Source organism: Filicampus tigris, chromosome 16 (genome assembly GCF_054856515.1).
Source record: "Filicampus tigris isolate MCC_2025a chromosome 16, RoL_Ftig_1.0, whole genome shotgun sequence".
In the NCBI taxonomy this organism is placed as follows: Eukaryota; Metazoa; Chordata; class Actinopteri; order Syngnathiformes; family Syngnathidae; genus Filicampus; species Filicampus tigris.
The window spans coordinates 4,063,887-4,090,204 of NC_141232.1; the positions used below are offsets into that span (position 1 = coordinate 4,063,887).

General features: G+C 48.6%; 4 protein-coding genes and 1 long non-coding RNA gene across 11 annotated transcripts; 4 read left to right on the forward strand and 1 right to left on the reverse strand.

Annotated features, from left to right (window-relative positions):
- The first annotated feature begins 1,171 nt into the window (after positions 1-1,171).
- Positions 1,172-5,506, forward strand: doc2a (double C2-like domains, alpha). Of its 2 annotated transcripts, XM_086055066.1 has the most exons (10): positions 1,173-1,454; positions 2,037-2,116; positions 2,364-2,438; positions 2,631-2,740; positions 2,992-3,118; positions 3,215-3,274; positions 4,095-4,300; positions 4,768-4,849; positions 5,089-5,185; positions 5,312-5,506. In XM_086055066.1, the coding sequence occupies exons 1-10, from the start codon at positions 1,217-1,219 to the stop codon at positions 5,446-5,448; spliced, it is 1,212 nt and encodes a 403-aa protein (XP_085911192.1). In that variant the 5' UTR covers positions 1,173-1,216; the 3' UTR covers positions 5,449-5,506. The 2 variants fall into 2 exon arrangements, with proteins under 2 accessions (XP_085911191.1, XP_085911192.1); XM_086055065.1 differs by having other exon boundaries at positions 1,172-1,454; positions 2,992-3,274.
- Positions 4,068-21,262, reverse strand: LOC147134206 (uncharacterized). The gene is made up of 4 exons (XR_015090068.1): positions 21,121-21,262; positions 19,212-19,270; positions 10,311-10,516; positions 4,068-4,288 (listed from the first exon to the last, which is right to left on the reverse strand). It is a non-coding gene; the product is annotated as an uncharacterized LOC147134206 (long non-coding RNA).
- Positions 6,026-15,588, forward strand: rapgefl1 (Rap guanine nucleotide exchange factor (GEF)-like 1). 5 transcript variants are annotated; one of them, XM_086055063.1, is made up of 16 exons: positions 6,026-6,461; positions 7,966-8,189; positions 10,167-10,245; positions 10,357-10,546; positions 10,622-10,719; positions 10,809-10,921; positions 11,772-11,939; positions 12,034-12,131; positions 12,269-12,391; positions 12,462-12,640; positions 12,874-12,964; positions 13,074-13,124; positions 13,238-13,325; positions 13,402-13,466; positions 13,647-13,701; positions 13,820-15,588. In XM_086055063.1, the coding sequence occupies exons 1-16, from the start codon at positions 6,211-6,213 to the stop codon at positions 13,972-13,974; spliced, it is 2,028 nt and encodes a 675-aa protein (XP_085911189.1). In that variant the 5' UTR covers positions 6,026-6,210; the 3' UTR covers positions 13,975-15,588. The 5 variants fall into 5 exon arrangements, with proteins under 5 accessions (XP_085911189.1, XP_085911186.1, XP_085911187.1 ...); XM_086055064.1 differs by having other exon boundaries at positions 6,027-6,461; positions 13,785-15,588; XM_086055060.1 differs by having other exon boundaries at positions 10,167-10,546; positions 13,782-15,588.
- LOC147134208 (nucleoside diphosphate kinase B-like) lies at positions 16,032-18,438 on the forward strand. 2 transcript variants are annotated; one of them, XM_086055068.1, is made up of 5 exons: positions 16,032-16,181; positions 17,210-17,328; positions 17,475-17,576; positions 17,647-17,759; positions 18,239-18,438. In XM_086055068.1, the coding sequence occupies exons 2-5, from the start codon at positions 17,212-17,214 to the stop codon at positions 18,354-18,356; spliced, it is 450 nt and encodes a 149-aa protein (XP_085911194.1). In that variant the 5' UTR covers positions 16,032-16,181; positions 17,210-17,211; the 3' UTR covers positions 18,357-18,438. The 2 variants fall into 2 exon arrangements, with proteins under 2 accessions (XP_085911194.1, XP_085911193.1); XM_086055067.1 differs by lacking the exon at positions 16,032-16,181 and having other exon boundaries at positions 17,104-17,328.
- Positions 21,263-21,788: 526 nt separating the features above from the next.
- Positions 21,789-25,811, forward strand: LOC147134209 (proline-rich transmembrane protein 2). Its single transcript, XM_086056750.1, has 5 exons — positions 21,789-22,040; positions 22,618-22,787; positions 22,861-23,159; positions 23,558-23,690; positions 24,312-25,811. The coding sequence occupies exons 2-5, from the start codon at positions 22,658-22,660 to the stop codon at positions 24,329-24,331; spliced, it is 582 nt and encodes a 193-aa protein (XP_085912876.1). The 5' UTR covers positions 21,789-22,040; positions 22,618-22,657; the 3' UTR covers positions 24,332-25,811.
- The last annotated feature ends 507 nt before the right edge of the window (positions 25,812-26,318 follow it).

Sequence of the window (26,318 nt, forward strand, 5' to 3'; positions counted from 1 at the left end):
TTTGCGTGCAATCTGCGGACTGCTATGATGTGTTGCGATACGCTCGGTGTCATCGTCGCTCACGCGGGAACGAGAGGTCGGGGCAAACGTGCGCCAAGATCTTGAAAACATTTTCCTGCCGGCGCAAAAACTGAAATCTTAACTTGCTCTTCTCCGCTTCCTTGATATAGTTGCGCGCGTTGATGATTTATTAAAATGATGTGCATCGTTTGCAAATGCAACTCATTAAGCAACTGCAATTCACCTCAACTCGCTCCGGAGCGCCCCCCTGTGGCGCTCACGTGAGGCGCATGCGGAGCACTAAATCGTTCAACATGTCCACACAAGCCCGCACGTACGCACGCACGCACACCCACAGCCGTCAGTCAGGATTTGACCATGAAAAGAGAGTGGAAACGAGCAGGGAAGTTCATTTGCGGACGCTGAGAATGTTCGCCGAGATACGAGCGAGCGAGTCAATCCTTTCATGAGATGTGAGGCGCTCAGTCCTTTTATGGGCGTTCTAACGTCTTAGCATGGCATGCCGGCAACTGTCTTGAACGCGGATATCGCTCCCGCCCATGAGCAAAGTGCTTGTGAAGCAGCAAACAGGTGGGCTCTGATGCTCAACAGGCCGACTGCACTGATTGACAGGTGGTGGGCAGCCATTGACAACCAGTCGAGTCAATCAGCGGGCATCGTTTTGTTCTAAAGTGCTGACAGACAGCCCTTGGTGATCAATAGGGCGGCCCACCTTGATCGGATTTTCTTTTCATGTTGTCCATTTAGTTCTTTGTTACATCTGAAATCAAAAATTCCATCAATCAATCAGCAGGCAGGCCAGGGGCGGAGCCAGGGGTGGGCCGGGGTGTGCACGGGCCCACCCAGATTGACAGACTGCCCACCCAATGAGATTCATGAAAAAATATATACTTCAAAAATGTTGGTAATTTATTATGAAATTATTTTTGAATTTGTGTTTTTCCTTTCTCTTTTTTATTATGTTGAATAATAAGAATGGCATGATTGTTGTTATCTAACGCTGATCTGAACTTCATATTCTTCAGTTTGTCATTTTATTTGAATATACGATGTGTCGGGACAGGAGGATTGTGCTCAGTGAGGGAAATATTCAGGCCCACCCTGATTTTTCCAGGCCCACCCATTAGCCACGTTCTGGCTCCGCCCCTGAGGCAGGCGGTGTATTTTGGAGGATCCGTCGGACGTTGACGGCCGGATGAGCGCCAGGCGGAGCAGGAAGAAGCTGAGCATCTCCATCCGAGAGCACATGGCCATCGACGTGTGCCCGGGCCCCATCCGACCCATCCGCCAGATCTCGGACTACTTCCCCCGTCGCTCGCCCACCTCCCCCGGCCCGCCGTCGGGCCTAGGCCCCTCCGGGACGGCGCGCGGCGAAGGAGGCGGGGACGCCGGCGCCTCGGTGGACGCCATTGGCTCGGACAGCGACGATTGCAGTGAGGCCTACCGTCTTTCTGTGGCCGGGTCCGAATTGGTTGGGGTGCGCCACCCAAAGGCCCAATTCAGAGCGTCCTTTGGGGGGGACGCAGCCTACGAATGTCTACAGGCTAGCATACACACTAAGTTAGCATGCTGTGTCATTAGCACATTCTCTTTCAATTCAACTTTCACTATATTGCAAGTAGAAAAATAAACCGAAACGGTGGTTGAGGGCCACGCTAACATGCTAACCTCATTGTGCGACATTTAACTAACGATGCTCCGATACTACTTCACCAGCCTGACAAATACTTTGCAGGTACGACGAGACTTTTAGCCGACTTCATGCCGCGTAAAAATGGATGTTTGACACCGCTCCGCCTGAGCCAGCCGCACTCCCGCCGCAAAGCCGCGGCAAGGCCGCGTAGGCTACTTGATTGATCCTCCTTAGCCGTATAATCTCAAAGATTAAGCCACGCAAATTGAGTTACAAAAAGACGTGTATAGCGAAACTGCGAGAAATGTGTTCAATCAGTTTTGATCGGTTTGGCGGCTAAGACATCACAGAACCCTCATCGCTTGCGTTTCTTTGTGTGCAGCGGAATTGGGAACTCTGGAGTTTGATCTGAGGTACGAGCAGGCGACCAGTCAGCTGCACTGCACGGTGATCAGAGCCAAGGTAACGCAAACAGGAAGTGGATCACGTGGCCAGAAGTGTAAACAAACCTGACATAGCAACGCAACCGTTAAAACAGAAAGCTTCTCAGACTTTTTGGGTCCAAGCAGAAATGTCTCCACTCAAAATATGGACGAAAAAACTATGACAGAATCTTTGACGACAAACTATTTGGCAGCCCCCCCCCAAGTTAAGTCTCGCAGACCCCGTTTGGAGAAGCAGACATGTGAAGTACGCTTTGGCTCCACAGGGCCTGAAGCCGATGGACTTCAACGGCTTGGCGGACCCCTACGTCAAAGTTCATCTGCTGCCTGGCGCCTGCAAGGTCAGACGGCAACTTGCCACGATTTCCAACAACACTGCTTCTCTAACTTTTTTTTTTTTGACGGCGACACGCCCTGCACCAAGATCCAAACCCAAAAATCAGATTTCCGATTCAAACGAGCAATTCTGTCGACTGTGCCGTCGATGCCGCTAATATGCTAACGATGCTAACGATGCCAAGTGTGTCCATCAGGCCAATAAACTGAAGACAAAGACCATCCGCAACTCTCTGAATCCCGTGTGGAACGAGACGCTGACCTACGTGGGAATCACACAGCAAGACATGAAGAGGAAGACGCTCAGGTGGGTCTCTGGGCGTGTCCACATGCGGACCGCCCGCTGCCACTCTCACAAATGGACCAAATGGATATTTCAACGCCAAAATACAACTTCACATTTTTGTATGTACTGCACACAAGACTTAGCTCGACTTTGCACAATGTCAACATGGATCCTTTTTTTTTTTTTTTTTTCAAACTCTGTCATCATTTCTTGCATTATTTCAATCCCTTTCGAATGCCCCCCCCCCCCCCCCCCCCCCACACCCCCCACAGGCTAACTGTGTGCGACGAAGACAAGCTGACTCACAACGAGTTGATCGGCGAGTCGCGGGTTTCTCTCAAACGAGTTGCTGCGGATCACACCAAACATTTCCACACGTGCCTGGAACATCCTCCGCCGGTACTCTCACGCTCGCGCTCACACGCACACGCACTCACTCTCTCGCTCACGCCGCATAAACATGCTCTCTCCCCGCTCTCGTGCGTGCGTGCGCAGCTGCCGTCTCCCAGCACCACGGGCGAAGCTCTACGAGGGATCTCCTGCTATTTGCGAGAGGTAAAAGCCAAACTTGAAGTGGTCATTCTTCAACTAGTACAATTTTCGAAGCGGACTATTTTGAATTTGACTGCCCTATTTCGGGGCGGAGTCTCGGGTGGGCCTGGGTGTGCACAAGCCCACCCAGATTGACAGACTGCCTACCCAATGAGATTCATTATAAAAAATAAAATATATATATATATATATATATATATATATATATAAACATACATTTTAATAAATTATTAAATTATTTTTGAATTTGTGTTTATTATTTTATTGAATATCAAGAATGGCAAAATTGTGGTTGTCTAAGGAAGACCTGAACTTCATATTATTCAGTTGATCATTTTATTTGGATATACAATGTTTCGGGAGAGGAGGATTGCGCTCAGTGAGAGAAATATTCAGGCCCACCCTGATTTTTCCAGGCATACCCATGGCTCCGCCCCTGGCCTATTTTGAACGAGAAAGGGATCACCTTCCATTAAAAGTTAGACAAGCGCCCCCTCTGTCCATTTTTAAAACCCGTTTGAAGACACATTTCTATTCTTTGGCTTTTTTCTTTTTCAGTTCTCTGCTGTTTATAGTATTTTGTGTTAATTTATTGCTTTCACTTGCTATATTGCTATGTCCTTGTTGGATGTAAAGTGCTTTATCACAGCGGTTGTCAAACGCGCTCTATAAATAAAGTTGTCTTGTATTGTATGAAGCAGCCTGAGGTCAGTCACCAACTGGAATTTGTTGGCCGTTGTCCAGTTGAGTCGCGTCGGTGTGTAAGCGGCAAGCCGAAAAGGCGCTCGCTCCGCTCACCTGATGGACGTTGTCTTGTCCGCAGTGGGAGAACGAGCAGCTGCACAGTCTGGAGGAACGAGGTCGCCTTCTCCTCTCGCTGCAGTTCCTGCCTCCGCCCTGCGGCGGCGATGACGAGCCGGACGAGGACGGCGGCGGCGGCGGCGGCGGGGGCCTCTGCGTGGGCGTGAAGCGCTGCGCTCACCTGGCAGCCATGGACGTCAACGGCTTCTCCGATCCCTACGTGAAAATGTGACTTGAACAGCCTCGCTCACGTCAGGTTGAGGGTCTATCTCACCGGCGAGTCGCGCCGCATTTAAGTAGACATCTCGGCCGACGTCTCCTGGAGACTTTTGGCGTCACGGTAAATTCAAACCATGTTTGAATTTTTTTCAGAGTCCTTTTGGAGACTAACTGACTCAAGTCTCCAGCGGGTCTCGGGGTTGTCATGGAGACTAATTCTGTACCGGACAGGGGAGATGTCTCCGTGACATCTCCGAGACCTCGCAAAGACGTCTCCGTGATGAATTGGTCCGCCCGCGGGATGGCGCCCCGGCGAGAGCGCAAGCGATATTTTGGTCTCCTGAGTCGCCGCGCCATCTTCGTCGGTGAGATGGGCCCTTTTATTAGCACCCATTAGCGGAACGCTAAAATAATCATTTGCTCAGATGACACACGTGCTGGTGAGCATGTTCAGATCTTTGCGGTTCTTGTGACAGATACCTGAAGCCCGACATCCACAAGAAGTCCAAATACAAAACTGCTGTGATCAAAAGGACCCTCAATCCAGAATTTAACGAGGTACTATTAATGAAGGTGCAACAATTCATCAACAACTAATCGATTAACCAAATTAATCGACAACTATTTTAATAATGGAGGAATTGTTTAAAGACCTTGTTTAACTTAGTAGTCGTAAACGTTCTCCGATTTCCGCCGTCCACTATGAAAGCAGACGGATAATCTTTGTGTTTTTTATTTGCAAACGATCCGGTGTTTGCTGCGGGGTGTTTCCTAAAGCGTGCGTGTGTGCTGCGCAGGAGTTCTTCTACGAGATTTCATTGTCGGAGCTGGCCAACAAGACCCTGGAGGTGACGGTGTGGGACTACGACTTGGGACGCTCCAACGACTTCATAGGTGAGGCTTCATAACGCCGACTCCGCGTTAGCGTGCTAGGGGAGGCGACATGTTAACTCGAAACATCGCAAGGAAAACTTTGGCACTTAAGGACGGGCACGGGCGTGCGCTTCGCTTCCCGTCCAGGTGGCGTGTGTCTGGGTGCCCACTCGCTGGGCGACGCCCTTCGCCACTGGACCGACTGCCTGAAGAACAAAGGCCAGCAGGTGGAGCGCTGGCACATCCTGACCAATCAACTGCCCAAAAGCGGCAGCCACGAGTAAAGATGTCAAGACATCAGAAAACGCAGCAATCGGCGGCTGAAGTGGACCATTGCAAAAAAATAAATAAATAAATAAATAAACATTTGGCGACTCTTTGCTGCGCAGCAGGCGATTGAGCGCTGCAAAAAAATGGAACCCTGTATCGTGACCTTTAAAAGTACAACACAACTGTTTGTTGTCAAATATGGTTCTGAAACATGATGATTTTAGTGCTGAGAAATGACCATTTAAAAGTAAAAAATGGATGTTGAATTCTTCACAATCAAGACAACAAACACATCCTGGCATCAGTAAGCTAATAAACACTTGTTCAATATTAGATCAGATATCAATATCTTCTTGTGGCCTATTTGCCACCTTCAATATGGTGGACGCGCTTACGTATTTCAGGCCGGTAAAGGGGGGGGATCTATTTGTGTTTGACGTCAAAGGCCAGTGACGCGTCACGCCGGTGCTGCAACGTGACGTTTCTTCCGGCGCGCGCGACTGCAGCAGGCGGCGGGGGCGGGGCCAGCGCCGCGCGAACGTGCACTTGTCATCAGAGCGGAGCTACTGGGGGGGGGGGCGTGTGTGTATGTGTGTGCGGGGGGGGGGGTGCTTACGGGCGGGGGTGGAGGCTGACGGAGGGAGGCTGCGGCATCCGACGGACGACAAGCGTCGAGCGAGCGAGAGAGGCGCGCCTGTGATGTAGACGCGCTGCCTGCCTGCCTGCCTGCCCCCCCGTCCCGACCCGTCCTTCTTAACCCCCCGCCCGCCCCCACCATGCCGGCGGGGATGAAGCCGCTCGAGAAGTTCCTCAAGAAGCAGACGAGCGCGCTCAGCCGAGCCGGAGGAGGAGGAGGAGGAGGAGGAGGAGGAGGAGGAGGAGGAGGAGGACCGGGAGCCGGCGGAGGAGCAGCGGACAAGGCCGGCGGCGGAACCGCCGCGTCGCGTCGGAGGGCCAGCCTGTCCCGCGTCGTCCCCTTCTTCAGGGAGCCCTCCCCGGAAGGGGGGCAGGCCCGTGAAGTCTTCAGGTAGGCGGCGGGGGCGCGCGTGCGCGAGTCGCCGTTTGAAGGAGAAAGGAGGGAGGGGGGCGAGGGGGCTGCGGGGGCCGGCGTTGTTACGCAACGCACGGAGCACAATGACGTCACCAAGATCCTACGGCTCGGGCACCCGCGAACGACGACATGCGACTCGTCAAACTGATCCACATTCGAAATGCATCCGGCGTTGACTCCATGCTGCTACCGCTGCCCATGAAAGACCAAATTCATGCTGCCTCTCTGACAGTAAAACGGTTCTTTACCAAATCACACCATGCACGTCAAAAAAATCCTTAGGCCCTATGAAAGTTGCAATGTGAATTGAAGCGTTCATGATTAGCAATGTATGTTTATTAAATTCATGCTCTCACACGATACACTAAAAATGTCTTGATTTGAAAATGGTCTTTAGTAGCACATAATTCATTTTGACGCCATTTTCGAGGCGGAGGATACATTTTTAAAAAAGACGCCAGGAACCGATGTGCATGTTCCATTCAAAGGAGGTTTTTTTTTCAGTGCAGTATAAGAGTAACTCTTGCTCCAAAAAATGTTCTATTAACAAATACATGTGAAGGTTTTACCGTGTAAAACGCAGACCTGCTCGTGTGAGCCTACTTTTGGCCACCCGGTAGAATACTGTGCAGGGGCGGAGCTGCCACTGGCCAGTCTCCGGCCACCCCAACATCTAAGCGAAGATTTTGATGAACGGGATTCTGCTGTGCAGATAATTAGCTCCATCGTTTGTGCATGGTCGAAATCAGCCGAGGCACCTGGATGCTCACTCGCCCCGCGATCGGATTAGGGCTGAAACGCTATTTGGAAAAACGTCAAAACCGTTCCCCTGACAGTTTCGCTTCAGTTTGTCTACCTTCCGTTGACAACTTTTTGCGCTAAGACAAGATGGCGGTGCACGTTTACAGCAGCGCGTCATTATTTGGGATGCGTCCTGCCTCGGAGGCTCTCCAGTTGGATTCATAACGACGCGAGCTAGCGCGAGTTAGCGTCCCCATTGGAGACATGGCTAGCGAGTGCGTTTCCAAGGCGATATCTCTGCCACAACAGACGGACGATTTGCAATTTCAACCGTCCATGCTCACGTCCGAGGTGTTTTGATTCTCGCGGGAACTTGGCTTAATGCCAGGATATGCGACGCTAGCGTGCAGCTAGCTGGCGCCCGTCGTGAACAACTGAGAGGCATCTACACCAACATGATGTGGATGAAAATCCCCTCACATGAAAGCTGGAAGTCTAAAGCACATCTTGTTGGTTTGATTTCAAATCCAATTAAGAATTGTGTGTGTTCACGTTCCACGAACAAAGAGATGAGGAAGTCACTTGATGCGTGAGCTCAGCTCGTAAGATTATCTTCATAATCACGCCGCTAAGTCAAGATAGCGCTTAGCGAGGATATGAGGACGCTGATGCAGTGCAGTTGCTGTGATGAGCTGGCCTTTGACCGTTGACCAACGCCCCCCCCCCTCCGCTCCCGCAGCCCCGACAGCGAGGACGCCCCCCCCTGGCCGCCGGCTGGCGCGTCGCTCAACGGCTCGGGCGGCGGCTATGCGCGCAGCCCGTCCCTGTCCGGCGACGAGCAGAGTTCCGAAGCCAGCCCGGCGGCGGAGAGCGCCGGCGTCGCCGTTCACGCCGACACGCCCCAAAACCTGATGCTCGCCGTGCTGGACAGCGTGGCGGGAAAACGCTTCGTCAACTGCACAGGTGACAAAGACGTTTGATTGGCGGAGACGTTGACGGACATTTTGCTATCTTGAGTTTCGGTGGCATTTTCCATCAAGTTGCGCCTTAGGCTTGGCATCTTTTAGCCTTCACGAGTGCATCATATCAGACGTCAAATCCCAAAGAACAGTCCATTTCACAGTCATTTAAAGTCAACGTAAACATTTTTTTTCAAGAAGTTCTATGCAAGCCCACCAGTTGAAACAGGCCATTCTGATAAATATTGCGTTTGCGGAATAAGTGTTAATGCACTCGTTTTTAGCCATCTCTGGGGGCGGCCATTCTGTCTTCTGTCGACTGAAAATGACATCACAACCGCTCACATTGACCAATCACGGCTCAGACTCAGAAAACAGTTCAGCCGTGATTGGTCGTTGTGTTGAGCAGTTGTGATGTCATTTTCAGTCGACAGAAGACAAAATGGCCGCCCCCAGAGAGGGCTAAAAAACAAGTGCATTTTGCTGCTTAATTTATATTCCACAAATGCAAAATTAATCAGAATGCCGTGTTTCAACTAGTGGGCTTTTTCTTGAAAAAAATATGTTTGGGTTGACTTCCGTTTTAAAGAATCAAGGTGGGGTGGTTTACGTGGTTGTCAGTGCGCCCTCCAGTGGACAGAATTAGCAACAAGCGTTACTTTGATTAAAAATAAAAAAACGGGCCACGGTGGACAAACAGGGACAACAAGAGGTGCCCGACTGAATTTGCTGGGTTCACTGTCTGTTACAGTGAGTTGAGGAGCTCGATGCAGTGCTTTGCTGCCATCTTGTGGCCTATATAGGCAATTAGAATATTTTTTTTGTTGGGGGGGGTGTTTGGTGCCCTCAATTCCTGGCCGATTTTGGCTACCAGCTCAGGCCCAAACACCAACAACAGCCGATACAAAAATATAATCAAAGGCTACAGAATATTTTCAAAACCAACAATTGACACATTCATTCCTCCTCACAGGAATGAATCTTAAAAAGAAGTCATCCCGCTAACCCCAAGACTTGTTGAGACGTGTGCGCTTACATCATCACCGCACTTATGATAATACTGAACAGTGTGTTCATGCACGTTTGTGCAGGAATGTTGCACAGGCGCATTCGCACGCTGTCAGTTGCTGCATGTGTGGTTGTTTTTCAAACAGGTCCGCTTGACTTGCTGCTGATTGGATGCCTAAAATGTGCACGCACACACGCGTCACTCAATCATCACGGAAAGAAGTCCACTTCAAATAATCGTCACGTGATGCCCTGAAACAAACGCCACGCACACACGGCGTGCTCATGTCACTTCCTCTGCATCCTCTTACTGTCTCCATGGCAACCGTCTGCAGTGAGGGGGGGGGGGGGGCGGGGGGGACTCTGGTACGACACGCCCACTGCAGCACGTTTGGCTCTCACATATGAACGCGCGCGCACACACACACACACACCATTTTTCAGACACGCTTTGAATGTAGTTTCAAAACGTGTTGACGTGTGTGTGCATGGATGCGCGTTTCCTCCCAAAAATCAAAATGTTATTCATGTAATTCATCAGATTTATTCCAAATGATTGATTAGGGAAAAGGGGCGGGGGGTTGTCTTGGTTTCCTAATTAATGAAGCCATACTTGCTGCGTTGTCAATGGAAGTGCACAAATTATTTAATTGGTTATATTTGAGTTATTTTTTTATTTTTTGGCAAAATGTAAATATTACAGATTTCATATTATATTATAAAGGGCCACTTTCCTTATTATAAAACATTTTTTTGGGGGGGGGGGGGGCGGGGCTGGACGGGATTAATGGCATTCATTTCAATGGGGAAAAATCATTTGAGATGTGTTTTGATTAATGGGCGTGCTCACTGCACAAATCCAACTCGTATGTCAAGGGACCACTGCATGGATTTACCTGAGTCGGATTTTGGCTCCTACATTGATATTTTTTTGTATTTTGTCCAAATCTGATGATTTTGTTTGTGCGTGTAGAGACGTTGCTGGATGACTTCATGTTGACTCATCCCATCTTCCTGACGGCCGACGCCTTCCAGCAAGTTCTCCTGCAGCAGTATCCTCCCGCCCGCACGACGAGGGGCCGACCCGACACGCATCGCGACACGTCTCAACGCTCACCTAGGAATTTTGTTGTGCCTTTCCGCTTCCTTGACATCACGCTCAGGTTCCGTCTGCGTGCTGGGGAGGGGCCGGGAGCGGAGGGGGAGGAGCGAGGAGAGGGCGGCGGGGGTCAGCCGTACGGGGAGGCGGAGCCGGAGGGCGCCCGCAGGAAGCGGGCCGTGCTCAGCGTGGCCTTTCGCTACCTGGACACGTACCGAGAGCTCCTGCAGGAGGAGGGAGACAAATTCCCCAAGGTGAGCACACGACTACGCGACGACAGCCACACACCTTGACCAACAACCACTGACTGCGCTCGTGTGCGCGCGCAGGAGTTGTACGTGTGCGCGCTTCAGGAGCTGAGTCGACATCCTGACCTGGTCGACGACGTCGTCAAACTGGAACGCTGGACGCAAATCTTACACTGCTCGTACGTGCGCACGCACAGGCGATGGTGGGTGTGACCTGTGTGTGACGTCTGTTATATGTGTGGGTGTGTGTGTGTGTGTGTGTGGTCAGTTGCAGCGAGGAGAAGGAGAGCCGCAGGAAGCAGGTGCGACCGCTCTTCCGTCATTTCCGGCGAATCGACGCCTGCCTGCAGCCCAGGGAGGCGTTCAGGGGCTCTGACGAGAGTACGACATTCCCGTGCTCGTCAGTGGAGGGGCGGGGACATCTGCTGGCTTGAGTTATGCCAACTAGCATGTCCGCACAATTACAGCATTAAAGCGGAAGTCAACATATTATAATATTTTAATATTATAATATTTTTTTCAAGAATATGGATCCCAGCAGGCCCACTAGTTAAAACACGGCATTTTGATTAATTTTGCGTATGTGGGATATGAGTTAAGCATCAAAATGCACTTATTAGCCATCTCTGGGGGCGGCCATTTTGTCTTCTGTCGACTGAAGATGACATCACAACTGCTCACAACGACCAATCGCGGGTGACCTGTTTTCTGAATCTGAGCCGTGATTGGTCGTTGTGAGCAGTTGTGATGTCATCTTCAGTCGGCAGAAGACAAAATGGCCGCCTCCAGAGATGGCTAAAAACGAGTGGATTAGTTCTTATTTCACAAAGGCAATATTTATCAGAATGCACTGTTTCAACTAGTGGGCTTGCATAGAACATATTCTTGAAAAAAAATATGTATGGGCTGACTTCCACTTTAAAGAATCAAGGTGGGACGATAACGCAACAAAAAAGCACAACGCCTCACAATCAATCTGAATCGCGGGACACGACAAAAACAAAGTCGTTGGCCCAAGAAACAGTCCCATTATTGATGATGTTGGCCCAGCGCTTGTGATTTCGAAGGCCCTGGGCAGATTACAAGTGGAATACTATTGGGTTGTAATTATAGAACAAATTCACGTTGTAAATGTGGGCCTTGCTGTCCCCTGCCCGCTCACCACTGACGCTCCAAACGCAGTGTGCTAAAGCCCACGCCAAGCTAACGGCCGGTCCGCGCGCGCGCGCAGTTTTCTGCAGGGTGTACACTCCCGACCACTCGTACGTGACCATCCGCAGCCGTCTGTCGTGCCGCGTGGGCGACATCCTGGCGTTGGTGCGAGAGAAGCTGCAGTACAGCGACGAGCGGCCGCTCCTTCCCGGCAAACTCATCCTGGTCGCCGTCACGTCGGCCGGAGGTCGGTACGCCGGCCGCGTGGCCACGCGCGGCGCCGCCGCCGTCAACGCCGCCGCCAACGCCGCGCTCACCCGTGCGCTGGCGTGTGCCCGTAGAGAAGGCGGTGTTCCGGCCGAGCGACGAAGCCGTCTTCACCACGCTTGGGGTCAACACGCATTTGTTCACCTGCCAACCCTCTGAGTTGGACTCCCTGGTTAGTCTGCACTTATTATTTTACACCTACAAAATGTAACTGAATGTCATTACTGTGTGTGTTACATGTTGGGGAAGCTTTTTTTGTTTGTTTGTTTTTTACGCTAGTGACGTCACTTCCTATCCCTGTCCCGTCAGCTCCCTCTTCCCGAGGAGATCCATTGGACGCCCGGAGACAGCAAACTTCACGACATGTCGGCCGAGGAGGTGGCCAACCAGCTGGTGGCCTTCGACTGGGAGCTCTTCAGCTGCGTGCACGAGGTCAGCGCCAGCCGGGTCACCGCCCCCTTTTGCGTCCTTTAGCATCTGAACTCGCGGCGCTCCCCCGCAGGTGGAGTTTGTGTGCTACGTGTTCCACGGCGAGCAGTCCCGCTGGCGCCCCCTCAACCTGGAGTTGGTACTGCAGCGCTGCAGCGAGGTTCAGCACTGGGTCGCCACGGAGACGCTGCAGTGCCACTCGCTGCCGAAACGCATTCAGCTGCTCAGGAAGTTCATCAAGATCGCCGCGCTGTGAGACAACAACAGCACCACCAATCTGTCTGTCTTCATCACGGTCTCCGTCTGTCCGTCCAGCCGTCTTTCTGGCCATCCATCTGTCCGTCCGTCCAGCTGTCTTTATGTCCGTCCGTCCAGCCGTCTTTCTGGCCATCCATCTGTCCCCGTCACATTTAGCTGGCATCTTTGGTGCCGTCCCATCAATGACAAGCCCGTAAACACGTTTATGCCGCATGTGTGTGTTTCAGCTGCAAACAACAGCAGGACCTTCTGTCCTTCCTGGCCGTGCTCCTGGGCTTGGACAATCCGGCACTCAGCAGACTGAGACTCACCTGGGAGGTAACGCACACACACACACACACACACACACACACCCACACACCCCCACCCACACCCACATGTACAGTTGCATTGTTGATCAAGTTAACAATCATGTTTTGTGTCTCAGGGCCTTCCAGGAAAATTCCGGAAACAGTTCCAACAGTTTGAAACCATTACTGTAAGTTTTTTCTTTGTTGTTTGTTTTTTTTGTGGGCACTGCAAAACACGACGTGTTTATTTAATAATCCAATTTGAGCTATTTTGACTATTTGGCTGTTTTGTCATCACCAGGATCCTTCCCGAAACCACAAGTCGTACAGAGACCTGATCACCAGTCTCACGCCGCCGCTCATCCCCTTCACGCCTCTGCTGCTCAAAGGCACGCGCGCACACGCACTGGCGCACCCCAATTGCAAATAACATGACGTTGGTTTTTTTGTTTTGTTTTTTTGCAGATTTGACTTTTCTTCACGAGAGTTGTAAAACATTTCACGGCCAACTTGTCAACTTCGACAAAATGGTAAGAATGTGTCCCTCAAGGCTCAATTTTAGGCACGCTTCTTTTTGACATCTACTCAACTCTACTTAATTCATGAAGCATAATAGCAGCTGAGGAAAAAAAAAAAAAGTGCTGCACAAAGATCCAAACAATACAATTGATTGATGTATTGATTGATGATTGATTGATGCCTTTGCACAGCACAAAGTGGCTGACATGGTGCGAAGCATCCGAAGATACCGCAGCGGACAACTGGGTAACATGCACGCACGCACGCACCCATGCACGCACACGCGTGCATACACAGGGAGCTAACAGTGGGCTTGTTCCTGCCAGTAGTCATGGATACGGAGACGTCGCCATCCCATTTGCAGACAAAAGCGTACGTGAGGCAGCTGCACGTCATCGACAACCAGAACCTGCTCTTCGACTTGTCCTGCAAACTGGAGCCCAGAGACGGATAGACGCTGCTCCCCCACCACCCGCTCCCCCACCACTTTCCTTGTTTCCTTTCCTGGCTTCCGTGTGACGTGACCGGACGCCTCCACCCAGGAAAAAGGTTTCGACTATTTTCCGGCGAAGCACTTTGACGACCCTCAGGGCTGCGAGGTTTTGTTTACTTCTTCTTCTATTGTCGTGCGATGACCTCATCATTATTATTATTATTATTATTATTAATATTACTATTATTATTATCGTTGTTGTTTTTTAGTTGTTGTGCACAACAATATTTTTGACAAAATCTATTTGGTCGACTGACATGTTGAGCATAGCAATGCATTTTGAGGCCGAAAGTCCCCAAATGAGGTTGAAGCTGGACTTTCCCTTTGAAGGACTTGCAAGGCACGAAGGCTCCGACTTCCGGGCTTTTGCTTTTATTAGCAACGTGACAAGATTTGCCCAAAATGAAAGTCGGTCAGAATGCTAAGTGCGGTTGGACGAGCCACTTCTACTTGTGGTGATGGTTCCTAAAATGTCCACAAGAACTGGCGAGATTCCCCCAAATGAGATAAATGTGGTTGATTGGCCACGTCAACAAAAATCAGATGACACCATCCAGAAAAAGGGAGTTTTTTTTTTGAGTGTTGAGGTTTCGAGAAGAATCTCTTTTGTGGGTGATCATCTATGGCGGGGTGTCAAACTCATTTTAGTTGAAGGGCCACATTCACCCCAATTTGATCTCAAGTGGGCCCCGTAGACCAGCAGACAGTATTCGTCAACTAATAAGCTAGAAATAAGGACTTTTTTTAAAATATTATTTGGCTGGAAAAATGTTTCCAATATTATCAATTGCCTCATCACACCGTATGAACTGTATTGGTAAACTTTGCCAAAGAGGCAGCACTAATCCATTTAGCCATCAAAATACAAACAAGTTGTGGCCGTCCGTGCGCACTGCTACCACACATCGGGGGGGGGGGGGGGTTAACAGTAACATTTCATCATCACGTTACGTGATGATCAATTTCACGTTTTAACGTGATAAAAGTCACTTTATAAGGTGCAAACTATATTTTACTTATCGCGTTAAAAATGTGAAGGTTATCAGATTAAAACAAGAAATTGATCCCATGACCTTTTCCTGGTGTGTGGCAGCAGTACGCGTACGTATAAACGAGATAACTTATTTGTCAGCATTGCCAAGAGCAGTAGAATGGCTCACGCACGTCCGTCATTAACTGGGAATCCATTTGGTGTGGATGACCGTCGAGGCGTTCCAAATGCTCGGCCCATGCTTTTGAGACGATTCCAGCAAGACGACAACCACTTGTCACGTTGCTACTTTTACCACTCAGGCGGGGGCGTTTGTGTAAATAGCTGCAGTGTACATAGACGCAGAATCTATTTTACGTAAAAGCGTCCGGCTTGTTTTTATTTTGTCGCCGGCTTTGTGTCGATTCGACGTGGCGGCAAGGGAGCTAGCGAGCCACATTAACAGCGAGGGCGGCCATGTTGTTTCAACACCACAGCCGGCTAGCTAACAAGCTAGTCCGCTAGCGAAGGGCGGCGGAACGTTGACGCCTGGATATGAAAGTGGGATATTTTTCAAACTGGATTCTTTGTAATGTGACTTTTCTGCACTTGAAAATCTTGTCATGTTCCTTCCTGCGGCTGCAAAAATAAAAGCTGACGTGCGACCGTTCTTTACCTCGACATTGACGCCATTCTGAAGAAGCCACAAATCGCTGATTTTGCACCTAATTTCTGCTATTTATTGGCCACCAGTTCATTGGATTTCCCCCCCGATATTGACGAGCAACCAGTTCATTTTTTTGGGTCTACGTATAGTCTAGCATTGTCTGGCGACCAGTCCATTGTTTGTCTGTATGTTACCCAACATTGAGCGGCAAAGATATTGCATTTGTCTTTAGAGACGTTACGGTGCTACGAAATCTGAAAGGAGAAGCTAAAAATAGGCCAAGTAGGTGAACAGTCGTGTGGGTGTCGCATTCTTAGACCACATTAAGGCTTGGAGTTCATTTGGTTGGGGGCAGAGTCAGCAACATTGTCACCCAATCCCACTAATTAAGCTTGGCTGGCTGTTTCCACGGAGACCAATCAAGTCGAGTCAGCGGCGGGTTCCTGTCATCTGCACGCTTGTCCAATCGGAAAGCTCGTCCCGCTGACCCCCTCCCCCCTCGCGGACCCCCGCCCTTGGCCTTTAAAAGTTTTTGCACGCCGCTCGTCGTCCCGGCTGAGCTCTCGACTGCCAACCCATTGACGAGCTGCTTGGAGGTAATGTGTTCTTCCTCTCCTTCATTCTCCCTCCTCTTCTTGTTTTGTTGTTTCTTTTCTGTGCCTTGCTTTTGTTTTCAAAGTCAGACATTGCGGGATGAAAAAGATCCAAGTTGAATGAAACAAAAGGCGACACGTGACCTTTGTGGTGAAAGGTCCTCCCTGCCAACAGGGATGCTAAATGCTAACCTTGTACGTTTGTGACTGACAGGTGTCATTTGCGCTTCATATTGGTGTGAATTGACGCTTGAATGGGGCAGCGGGGGCGGGGTTAAGTGTCCGGTCATGTCAGCTGTCACTTCTCCCCGTCGTCACATGATCCACAAGCAGCTGACGCTAAAGTTAGCATCAAGGAGGGTGAAGCTCAAGCCGGTATTTTATATGCAGTGGGGGCCGTGGCGTTGGGAGGGGTGGTGTCGCGGCGACGGTCTGAAAAAGATCTTATAGCGAACCCGTTTGTCACATTTCACATTGCAGTAGATTTAAAAAAAAAAAAAAAAATTCTTTGCTAAAGGACCACGCAATCAGTTCAGAAATACTAAGTTTAAACTGAAATTTATATTATGGTAGAAATGACCTCACTGAAAATACACTTTGCTGCTATACATAATGTGACTTTAAGAAATGTTTGCTTGTTCAGAAATATCATTTCCGTTATTCCCTAATAGGACCCTAGCCTCAGGGTCCTTGGGAGTATCCTGCAAAAAAATTGCTCCTCATATTAAGCCATTGATCTACAAAACTGCGACATAAAGATTTTTTTTCCCCCGAGCCTTGCTCCCTTTTATAGCTTCCTAACGCACTTCTTTCCTTTACTTATTTTCTTTCCTCACTGACATTCATTTCCTAATCTCATATATATCATATTGTCGACACTAGACTGGAACAACAACAGACTGGTTGTCATGCTCAGGGTTAGAACATGCCAACACCACACACGTTCAAACCCGAACGTCAGACTTGCTATTCAGCAAAGTGTGAAAAACACCTGATGACCATGATGACGTTGTGCGTGTGGCCCAAAACAGACATGGAGCGAACATTCATCGCAGTGAAGCCGGACGGCGTCCAGCGAGGCCTGTGCGGCGAGATCATCAAGCGCTTTGAGCAGAGAGGCTTCAGACTGGTCGCCTGCAAGTTCATGCAGGTAAGCAGAGCCGCGCGCCGCGACATTCCGCGCGCCGCGACATTCCGCGCGCCGCGACATTCCGCGCGCCGCGACATTCCGCGCGCCGCGACATTCCGCGCGCCGCTCCGACGTCCCATCCCCATTGCCGCGCGTTTGTTCGCCAGGCGTCCGAGGAGCACATGAAGACGCACTACGCCGACCTGAAGGACACGCCCTTCTACGCCGGACTGTGCAAGTACATGGCGTCCGCACCCGTCCTCGCCATGGTAACGTACCGGGTCGGCGTCACGCGAGCGGGCGTTCGGCGTCGTTTGATGATGACAATGTCATGCACAGGTGTGGGAGGGGCGGAGCATCGTCAAGTTGGCGCGAATGATGCTGGGAGAAACCAACCCGGCCGAGTCCAAACCCGGAAGCATCCGAGGGGACCTGTGCATCGACATCGGCAGGTGGGCGCTCGGTGGCCGTGCAAAGCACTAGTGACCTGTCGCCCCCGTCGGTCACTAGTCTTCGCGTTAATGACGCTCCTGATGCCTGGTCATCCGGCTAGGTGATTAGCTTCCAGGGTGACTCATCATTCAGATTAGTGAGTAGCATCCATGCTAAGGACAGTGCTAATGACTTGTCATCCGGATGAGTAACTGCATCAGTTCCAACCACACTACTAGTGAGTGGTCATACGGCTGGGGGATTAGCATCTGTGCCAACAACACCACTAATGACTAGTCATCTGGTTTAGTATATAGCATCAATGCTAATGACTGGTTGTCCAGATTCATGACGAGCATCCATACTAACCACAATGCGAATGGCTGATCACCTGGATCAGTGAGAAGCATCCTCACCTCGCCTGGCTAGCCAATTAGCATACATGCTAATGACACCACTAATGGCTAATGTATTTTTGGGGTGTTTTTTTTTTCCCCAGGAACGTGATCCACGGTAGCGACACGGTGGAAAACGCCAAGCGCGAGATTGATTTGTGGTTCAAGGCTGACGAGATGCTCAACTACGCCCCCTGTGCGCATGCCTGGCTCTATGAGTGAAACACGTGCACGCCGCACTCAATGGTGATGGAAAGCAGTCAGCAATAAAGCCTAATGTGCTTGGCCACACTGCGACTTTCAATTTGTTTGTGTCTACTTTTTTTTCCCCACTTTATTTGGTTGTGTGTCTTCTTTCCCTTTCAGTGAACATTATTTTAATAAAGTATACAGAACATTTAGAAAAGTCAAACAGAAATGGTATACAACTTCACCAAATTCACAAAACACACTAGGAAGACTTAGATACAGTGAAAACGAGTATCTGGGTGGTGGTCGAAGTTGGTAGACGGGAACGCTAGCCCGTTTAAAATGATAGACGGACCGGACCGCCCTATAGGCGATTACTATTTGTTCCGGCCCGACATAAAGGCGGATAGACGGATGGCGGAAGGGTAACCCCGCTGCAGACGTAAGGCGATAAACGGACCGCAAAATTTTAGTAAAATGCCCAGCTCTGGTTAATACCACATGTGTGCGACACAGTGATAATAGACGAAACTGTAGCAAATGCACTTTATTATTCAATTTTAAAGGGTTTCCATAAAGCAGAGGATAATGTGAGGTTGCGCCCCGAGCGGCACATGTAACAAACGGGCACACCGGGCAATTGCCAGAATGTCCAGATTACCAATCCGGGCCTGCCTGTATGATCTCTGTAAATCTATTTAAATCTACCTAAAAGTGACATACATAATTAGTAAATTTATTGGTTACATAAATGCTAAAACTTGTACAGTACAATGTTAGCAAAGCCCAACGTTAAGTTGCCCCTTTTTTTCCTCACTAATGAGGCCGTCATAAATTCAGCCGTTCAACATTCAGCAAGTGTCTGTATTAAAAATTGGTTTGACTTACTTTTCCACGACTTGACTTTATTTCCACGGGCCCACATGGTAGCGTTGAGCTGCGAGTACCTGGACACACATAAATCACGTGATTGATTGACTGACTGACTTGCGTAACGTTTCGTTTCGTTACGCGTATGCAAAATCAAAATACGTACTCTTAAAAACAACAAAAGTCTGTCATGAATCCAACAAACGGTCCGTGTCTCTTTTGGCCATTGGATATTATGTTTGGAAGCAGATATGAAAAATGGAAAAACGATTGGTTGTTTGATTTTCATTTTAAAATACAAATACCAACATTGAAATACAGTTTAATTTCCTTTTTTGTTGTCTGGAGCGAGTAAGGAAAAGTCCATGAACGGTTTTATTTTCCATTTTTAATTATAAAACGAAAATCGAATACAGCACGTGATACAAATCGAAATATATCTGTTTTAGTATAGTTTTAGTATACGTGTACTGTATCTGGTCCGTGTACCTTCCGTTCATTCCATTTCCGATTTAGGTACGCAATTCTGAAAACAAAAACGGGGTGTTTTTCGTTTTTCAATAATTGGAGCTTGTTTGAAAAATAAAATACGAGCCATTTTGCATAAAAATATAGCCATTAAATTGGATTATGTATCGTTTTCCTGTTGTTATTTTTTGTATTCAAAGATAAACGCGAAGAATCCAAAATATGTTAATCCAAAATGCGAAATTGCTGGGATATTTTAAAATCTCGATTATAAAATGACCAGAGGTCCTTTTCCCGGCAGCGCTAACAGAAGTAGATTCGGTTTGGCACGAATTTGAAGTCTGGGCGACTCTGTCTGGGTTGTTATGGTTGAGGCTCATTGCATGAGCTAACCCTCAGCGCCCTCTTGTGGCCCAGGGGAGTTACTGTTTCGACGTTGTAAAATAAACGATTGCAAGCCCTTCAATTCGGAGCCGTCTCAGTCTCGTCTATTTAATGGAGGTTACAGCTACCAACACAATGATGTCCCTCGAACCCTAAGGATATTTAATAAGAGAAATGGTCGCTCAAAATCTCTCGCATGCGGGTATTTCTACCATTTTATTACAACTGGGGTGCAGCTCAGCGAGAAAAAGTTGGCTTGACGTTCGATATTCACGAGTTAGGGACAGTCCACAAATGGGATGTTTGTGTAATAAATTGACAAAAATATTCACCAAGAATCAGTTAACATTTTTTAATTCTGATTCCTGTAGTAGATGAGCAAAGGGAGGCATTTAACTACTACACCTCCAATGTTCCTTATATACATCATTTGGGAGAAGTTGGAGCCAATTCAAGGATGAGTATAGTGCTAAACTGACACAAAAACCAAAAATCAAGTGAAACACCTTTTCTCATTCTGATTGCTGTGGTAGGTGGCAAAGCAAAGCTTCTAACTACTACACCTCAAATTGTATTCGATATAGGTCATTTTGGAGAAGCTTTGTCAAATTTTGATACCATCGCGCATACAATTTGTGCACGATCCCTAACTCTAACTGAATATCCAACGTCAGAATGTCAAGCCAACTTTTTCTCGCTCTGAAAGCGAAGCTAGTTGCTACTACACTACTTCCTGTGCTTCCTGCAGCGCGAGCCAAGGGCTGAAAAGCGTAAAAATTGAACATTTGATATTGAAACTAGAAATACGGAAATTCGAGTGCTTTCCAGAAAACTCCACACATTTTGTAGTTTATTTTTAAAGGGGCGTTAATGAATATTCTATTTCTGTTCCAAACACGACATTGGAAATCCAACCCTAAATTTGTTTTTTGATTTGCATTTCACATTAAAAATAGAATGAACGTAAGGTACATGGACCGTTTTCCCAAGATTTTTTGATCAAATGCAATATCGTTGGAGGGAATAGTAAGCTATTTTAGATTGATACACGAATAACGAAGATCAAATTGCATACCTTACTAAAACGCTTTAGACATAAGCAGGCCGGTCTGAGCCCTGAAACTCCAGGGCTGAAAAGATGAAAAGGAGTCCCAGCCCTGCTTTCAAGTTTGATTTGTTGCCGGCTGCGGCGCAGTGCTTGCACGAGTGCACACAAATGATTGACATCTTGTCTGCCACGCCTTCTACGTCTGATTGGTTGTTTCATGCAAATCAAACTAGAGAACCAAGATAGCGCTAGGGAGGGCACATTTTTATGCAGACGAATCCTGTAGGACTGACAGGATGAAAAACTAAATCAAAAATGAAGAAGTCGACTAAGAGAGCCGCAGAACAAAAGCACTGTTGATGATGACGATGCCGGTTGCTGCGTGTGTTGGTGCATTATTATGACGCCGCTTTCAATAAAACAACGGTTGTGCACCAGCACGCCGGAGGTCAGCGGCTGGCCCTTCAAAATAAGATGGTAATATGTTCGCATGTTAGCCTCTGCAGAGGGGGCGTGTCCGCATGCACGCGCAACATTCTACCCATGCTTAATGTTTAGAAAATGGAATAATGGATGTATACGAGAAACATGGCTGACACACTGTCATTAATCTCGTGCCGTTCACGCAATGAGAAGACCCTCACACGCGCACGCGCGCACTCATACGCACACACTCGCACACACGCGCACACACCCTCCCCTCCCTTGCAGTTGTTGCAGTCAAGCTGCAGCAGAGACTTCATTGTCTTCATCATCTTCAACGGACCTTCCAGCATTTGGACTCCAGCTCACCATCATTACACCCGAAAATGATGAGAACAATGATAATGATCATGATCAATGATCGTCATTATTGAGCATCATTGCTGTTATAGACATCGGTGGATCGTAGCTTTTTTTTCTGCTCGCAAAATGAACACTCTGCAGCTCCCGGTTTGTTAGAGCAGGTAAGAACTGTGTGTGTCTGTGTGTGAGTGTGTGAATGCGAGTGTGTGTTTCATGTCACGCCTTGTGTCACACCTTAAAAAATGTAACGCGCACACCATTAGTGCGGCTCGCGCGTGTGTGCGTGCGAACGGTCATAAGAAAATGACGTTCTTTTAGTGTACAAATGTGAGGTGTGGTTGATTCGGTCTATGCCTTGATGGCTTTTCAAAATAAAACAGGAAGTGGTGTGGCCAACCTGTGATGCGCTCACAGATGAGGCAGGGAGCCACCACCAGGTGGCGTTTGTTGCGTCTGCTCTTTTTTCACCCTGAAGAAGAAGAAAAAGAAGATGAGCATGTATTACTTCCCTTTTCCGCGACGTGGCCTTCTGTCACCTTCCTGCAAGTTCATCGGCTGGCGGTTGATGCGTCACGGCGTCATCGACGTCAAATCACTATCGCAGCACCCCAGATTCCCTGCGGATCAACGTTCTGTATCGTTTGGAGTTTATTTAGGGTGAAGCACTGAGATGACGCAATTGAGATGATTTGGATGAAACGCATTTGAAATTTCACAGCAGTCTTTTTTCCTTCCCAGCGGACCTTTTGCATCTGTGTGGCCCCGCCCTTCCGGCACCATGGACGAGTCGCAGCGTCCGGGAGGCGGAGACGACGAGCGAGCGGCGGTTACCTGCCAACCGGGCGGCCAACAAGCCCCGCCCCCTTCCGCCGGACCCACGGAGCACCTGGCAGTGAGCGGCGAGACCGGTAAGTAGACTCCTCCCGCTTGGTTTCCGCCCAATGAAAATGAGAAACACAAACACCTCGTCTCCGCCCCCAGGCAATGGCGTGGGTCCTGCCCCGCCCTGCGCCCTGACCGCCACGTCCCCATCCAGCCCGGTCAAAGGGGGTCACGCCAACGGGCGCCCTCGGTCGGGCAGCCGATCGGCTTCGGCGGCGCCCAACTCCCCGAGGCCGTCGCTCAACTCGCCGCGGCCGTCGGTCGGCCGCCGGCCCAGCGCGGCCACGGAGGGTCCGGCCAATGAGTCCAAACCACCAGACTACCTGATGCTGGCCATCCTGTCCTGCTTCTGCCCTCTGTGGCCCATCAACATCGTGGCCCTCACCTTCTCCGTCATGGTAGGTACTAGCAAGATAGGTGGGGACTCCAGTCACATGACTTGACTCCAGTCACATTTTAAGGGGGGAAATCAACCCAAACATATTTTCGGATCTTTGACATGTATAGCCGTCCGTGGCAGTGAGTGTCTTTCAATAGGGACGACAGTCAAGTCAAGGACAATGTGGAGACCGCTTTGGGACGACGTCTTTGTGAAGGAGCGCTAACTAGCGCAAATACGGACGCTGAGTGCAAAATGGCTCATGTGTTGTGACTGAGCAAGATTGTATGACTTGACTCACAGTATTCATAACTCGAAATTTGGTCGAGACGGCACTTAACTGGCTTGATGATTTTTTTTTTTTAAGACCTGAAAGGTGTGATTTTGTGCTAGCCTTACGACGCCGTGTTGTTTCAGTCTCGTAACAGCCTGCAGCAGGGGAATGTGGACGGCGCCCGCCGTTTGGGCCGCAACGCCATGGTGCTGTCCGTGGTGGCCATCTTGGGAGGCATCGCCATCATCGCGGCCGCCATCGCGCTCAACCGCGAATGTAAGACGCTCTTTAAGATAAGCTCACACATTTGAGGCCTGGCATCCAAATCACTCACAAAGCCTTGGCCATTTTCGAATAGTTTGGATTGCACATTATGAAAATCGCCATGGACAGGGTAATGATTAGCAGCAACGCTATCGACATTGTAGCCCTTTTAGCAACTAAACAAAAATGGTGGAGTAACACGTTGACAAATATGACGATGGTCACTGGCATATATTCTTTATCCTCAATGAAAAACAACCAAGTTTCTTGCACCTTACTGAGTCACGGCGAGTAGGCTCTTCTTCCTTTGTCAATATTATACTGCCCTCGGGTGGCCAATGCAGGCGTAGCACGTTCGATCAGGGTTCTGAAGTCTCTTGAGCTGCACGTGGCTCTTTCATCCTTCTTCAGAAAACTTGAGAAAACACACATTTTATATTCCGTTTTCAATTGGTTTGTTCGTTTTTCAAATGCAAGTGTAAATTTGAAGATTGTGGCTCCCGCTCTTTTGTTTTTTTTCCCTCTCTCTGTGGTCGACATCCAAAATGTCTCTTGAGTATTTAAGATTGCCAACGCCTGCATTAGATCACGATGCACAAAATATTGACATTTTGTTCTGTTTTATTCCGACAGTGATTTTGAAATCGGGATAACACGCCGGTGCCCCCCTCGTGTCCGGAGAACGCCCCGCGTCGACTACCAGTCCCTGCACGACGAGCATGTGCCCGATGTTCCACCTCTGCCACGGGAACCCTTGTTGCCATGGAGACCAACAGCCTTCCTCGATGTTAGCGGCGGGGAACGTCTTCTGCATGACCCACGAAAGCAACCCAAATAAGCATTTTTCTGCATTTGAATGTTTACAAACCTTCCGCCTGTTTGTGCCGTCCGTCACCGTGGCAACCGTTCGTCACGTCGGCGGGCACGCTAAGGTCACGGAGGAATCTCGTGTAATGCTGCATGTTTACAACCTTTGACACTTTGCCACATGGCCTTCTTTCAGTAGCACTTTGTAAATAAGCGTAGCAAATAACGATTATTTTGATCATCGATTAATCCCTCCATTTTTTTTCCAATTAATCGATAAATCGGATGAATGTTTTTTTTTTTTATTAAATTTTTATCATATTTCAAATTAACTGCAGAAAATGCATCTGAGTCAGTTCCGGGTTACAGCTGTCAGAAAATTGGCAAAAATCTTGATCATTGTTTTCCAAAGTCAAAGCGGATGTTTGCAAATGTCTTATTTTGGGGGGGGGGAAAAAAAAAAACCCTCAAAGACAATCAGTTTGCTTCACGGCGGACTCGAGAAATCAGAGAACATTGACTGTTGAGAGGCTGAGACACTTTGAGGTTTAACAAGGTCTCGAAATGGTTCATCGATTATCAAAATAGTTGTCGAATAATGTTCATTGATTAATTGTTGCACTCCTAATTTGCATGCTGGTTTACTAATAAACAATATGCTAAGCAACCACTGGCGCCGCGAGCTAACCTCACCTAACATTGGCGCAGTTTGTTCTTGCATGAAAATCGTATTCTGACGAACAAGTTGGCTTGCCGCACGATCGTTTGACTGACTTGACGCTAACGAAAACGTAATAAGCAGGATATGTTTTGATTGAACAAATGTTTTGCGGCTTATTTGATTGGTCCACATTTTGATGTTATTTCATTATTAGGAACTCTTGAACCTTCAGTCATGAAATCTTTATGTATTCTGACCGCCCTCCCAAAAATAAAAACAAAAATTCCGTCTGCCACACGATTGTTTACACAAGCTCCAACTTGGAAGTTAACGTGACTTTACGCGGCCGTTTTCAAGATGACCCAAACTGTTTTTTGCAGGACCTGGTTTTCTTTTGATTAATTGTAGAAAACTATGCCACATATTGATTTGCTCACATTTTTATCTCGAGAATATTTGATTTTGAAAAAATCCATTTCTAAATGTTCAAACGCGTCCACGGCAACACCGTTTGCACTACTTTTATTTTGTAACATGTGACCTTTGTATTTTTCTATTTCTATTCTCTTTTGTACCGCCCACTCAGCTGCTTCACGACTATTATGGGATGCCTATCTGTGCATGCGCACATTTATATTTCAAAATAAAGCCGTCTTTACATGTGACTGCTGTTCAAATCTGATTACCGATGACGACGACGACGAGAGATTGAACCTCAGGCTGGTCCCAGGACCAAAGCGTGTTGCCACGGCAACCGTACGAGAGGGATGCAGAGACCACATCCGCTCGGCGATTTCACATCACTCCAATCAATTATTCACAAACCTGAGTGTGTGTGTGTGTCTAAGTGGGTGACGGTAGGGAGAAAGAAGCACTAATCAAAATGGACGAGGCGAGTATGCAGGATTAATGTAGCAAGTCGAAAGAAAAAAAAAAAAGATGGGAGGCGAAACGTCCTCATGGAACACGGAGAGGAAGGAGAGAGAAAAAAAAAAGAAGAAAAAAAAAGAAAGTGTGGCGTGGGGCAATCCCCAGATACTTGACTCAATTACGTAATTGACCCTAATGGGCTCCTCCTTCTGCTGGGTCTTTGGGTGACAGTCAGGCTACGCGCACGAACGAAGCCACCACCTCTGAACTGTGAGGCGGACGTGCGCAACCGGTCCAATCCA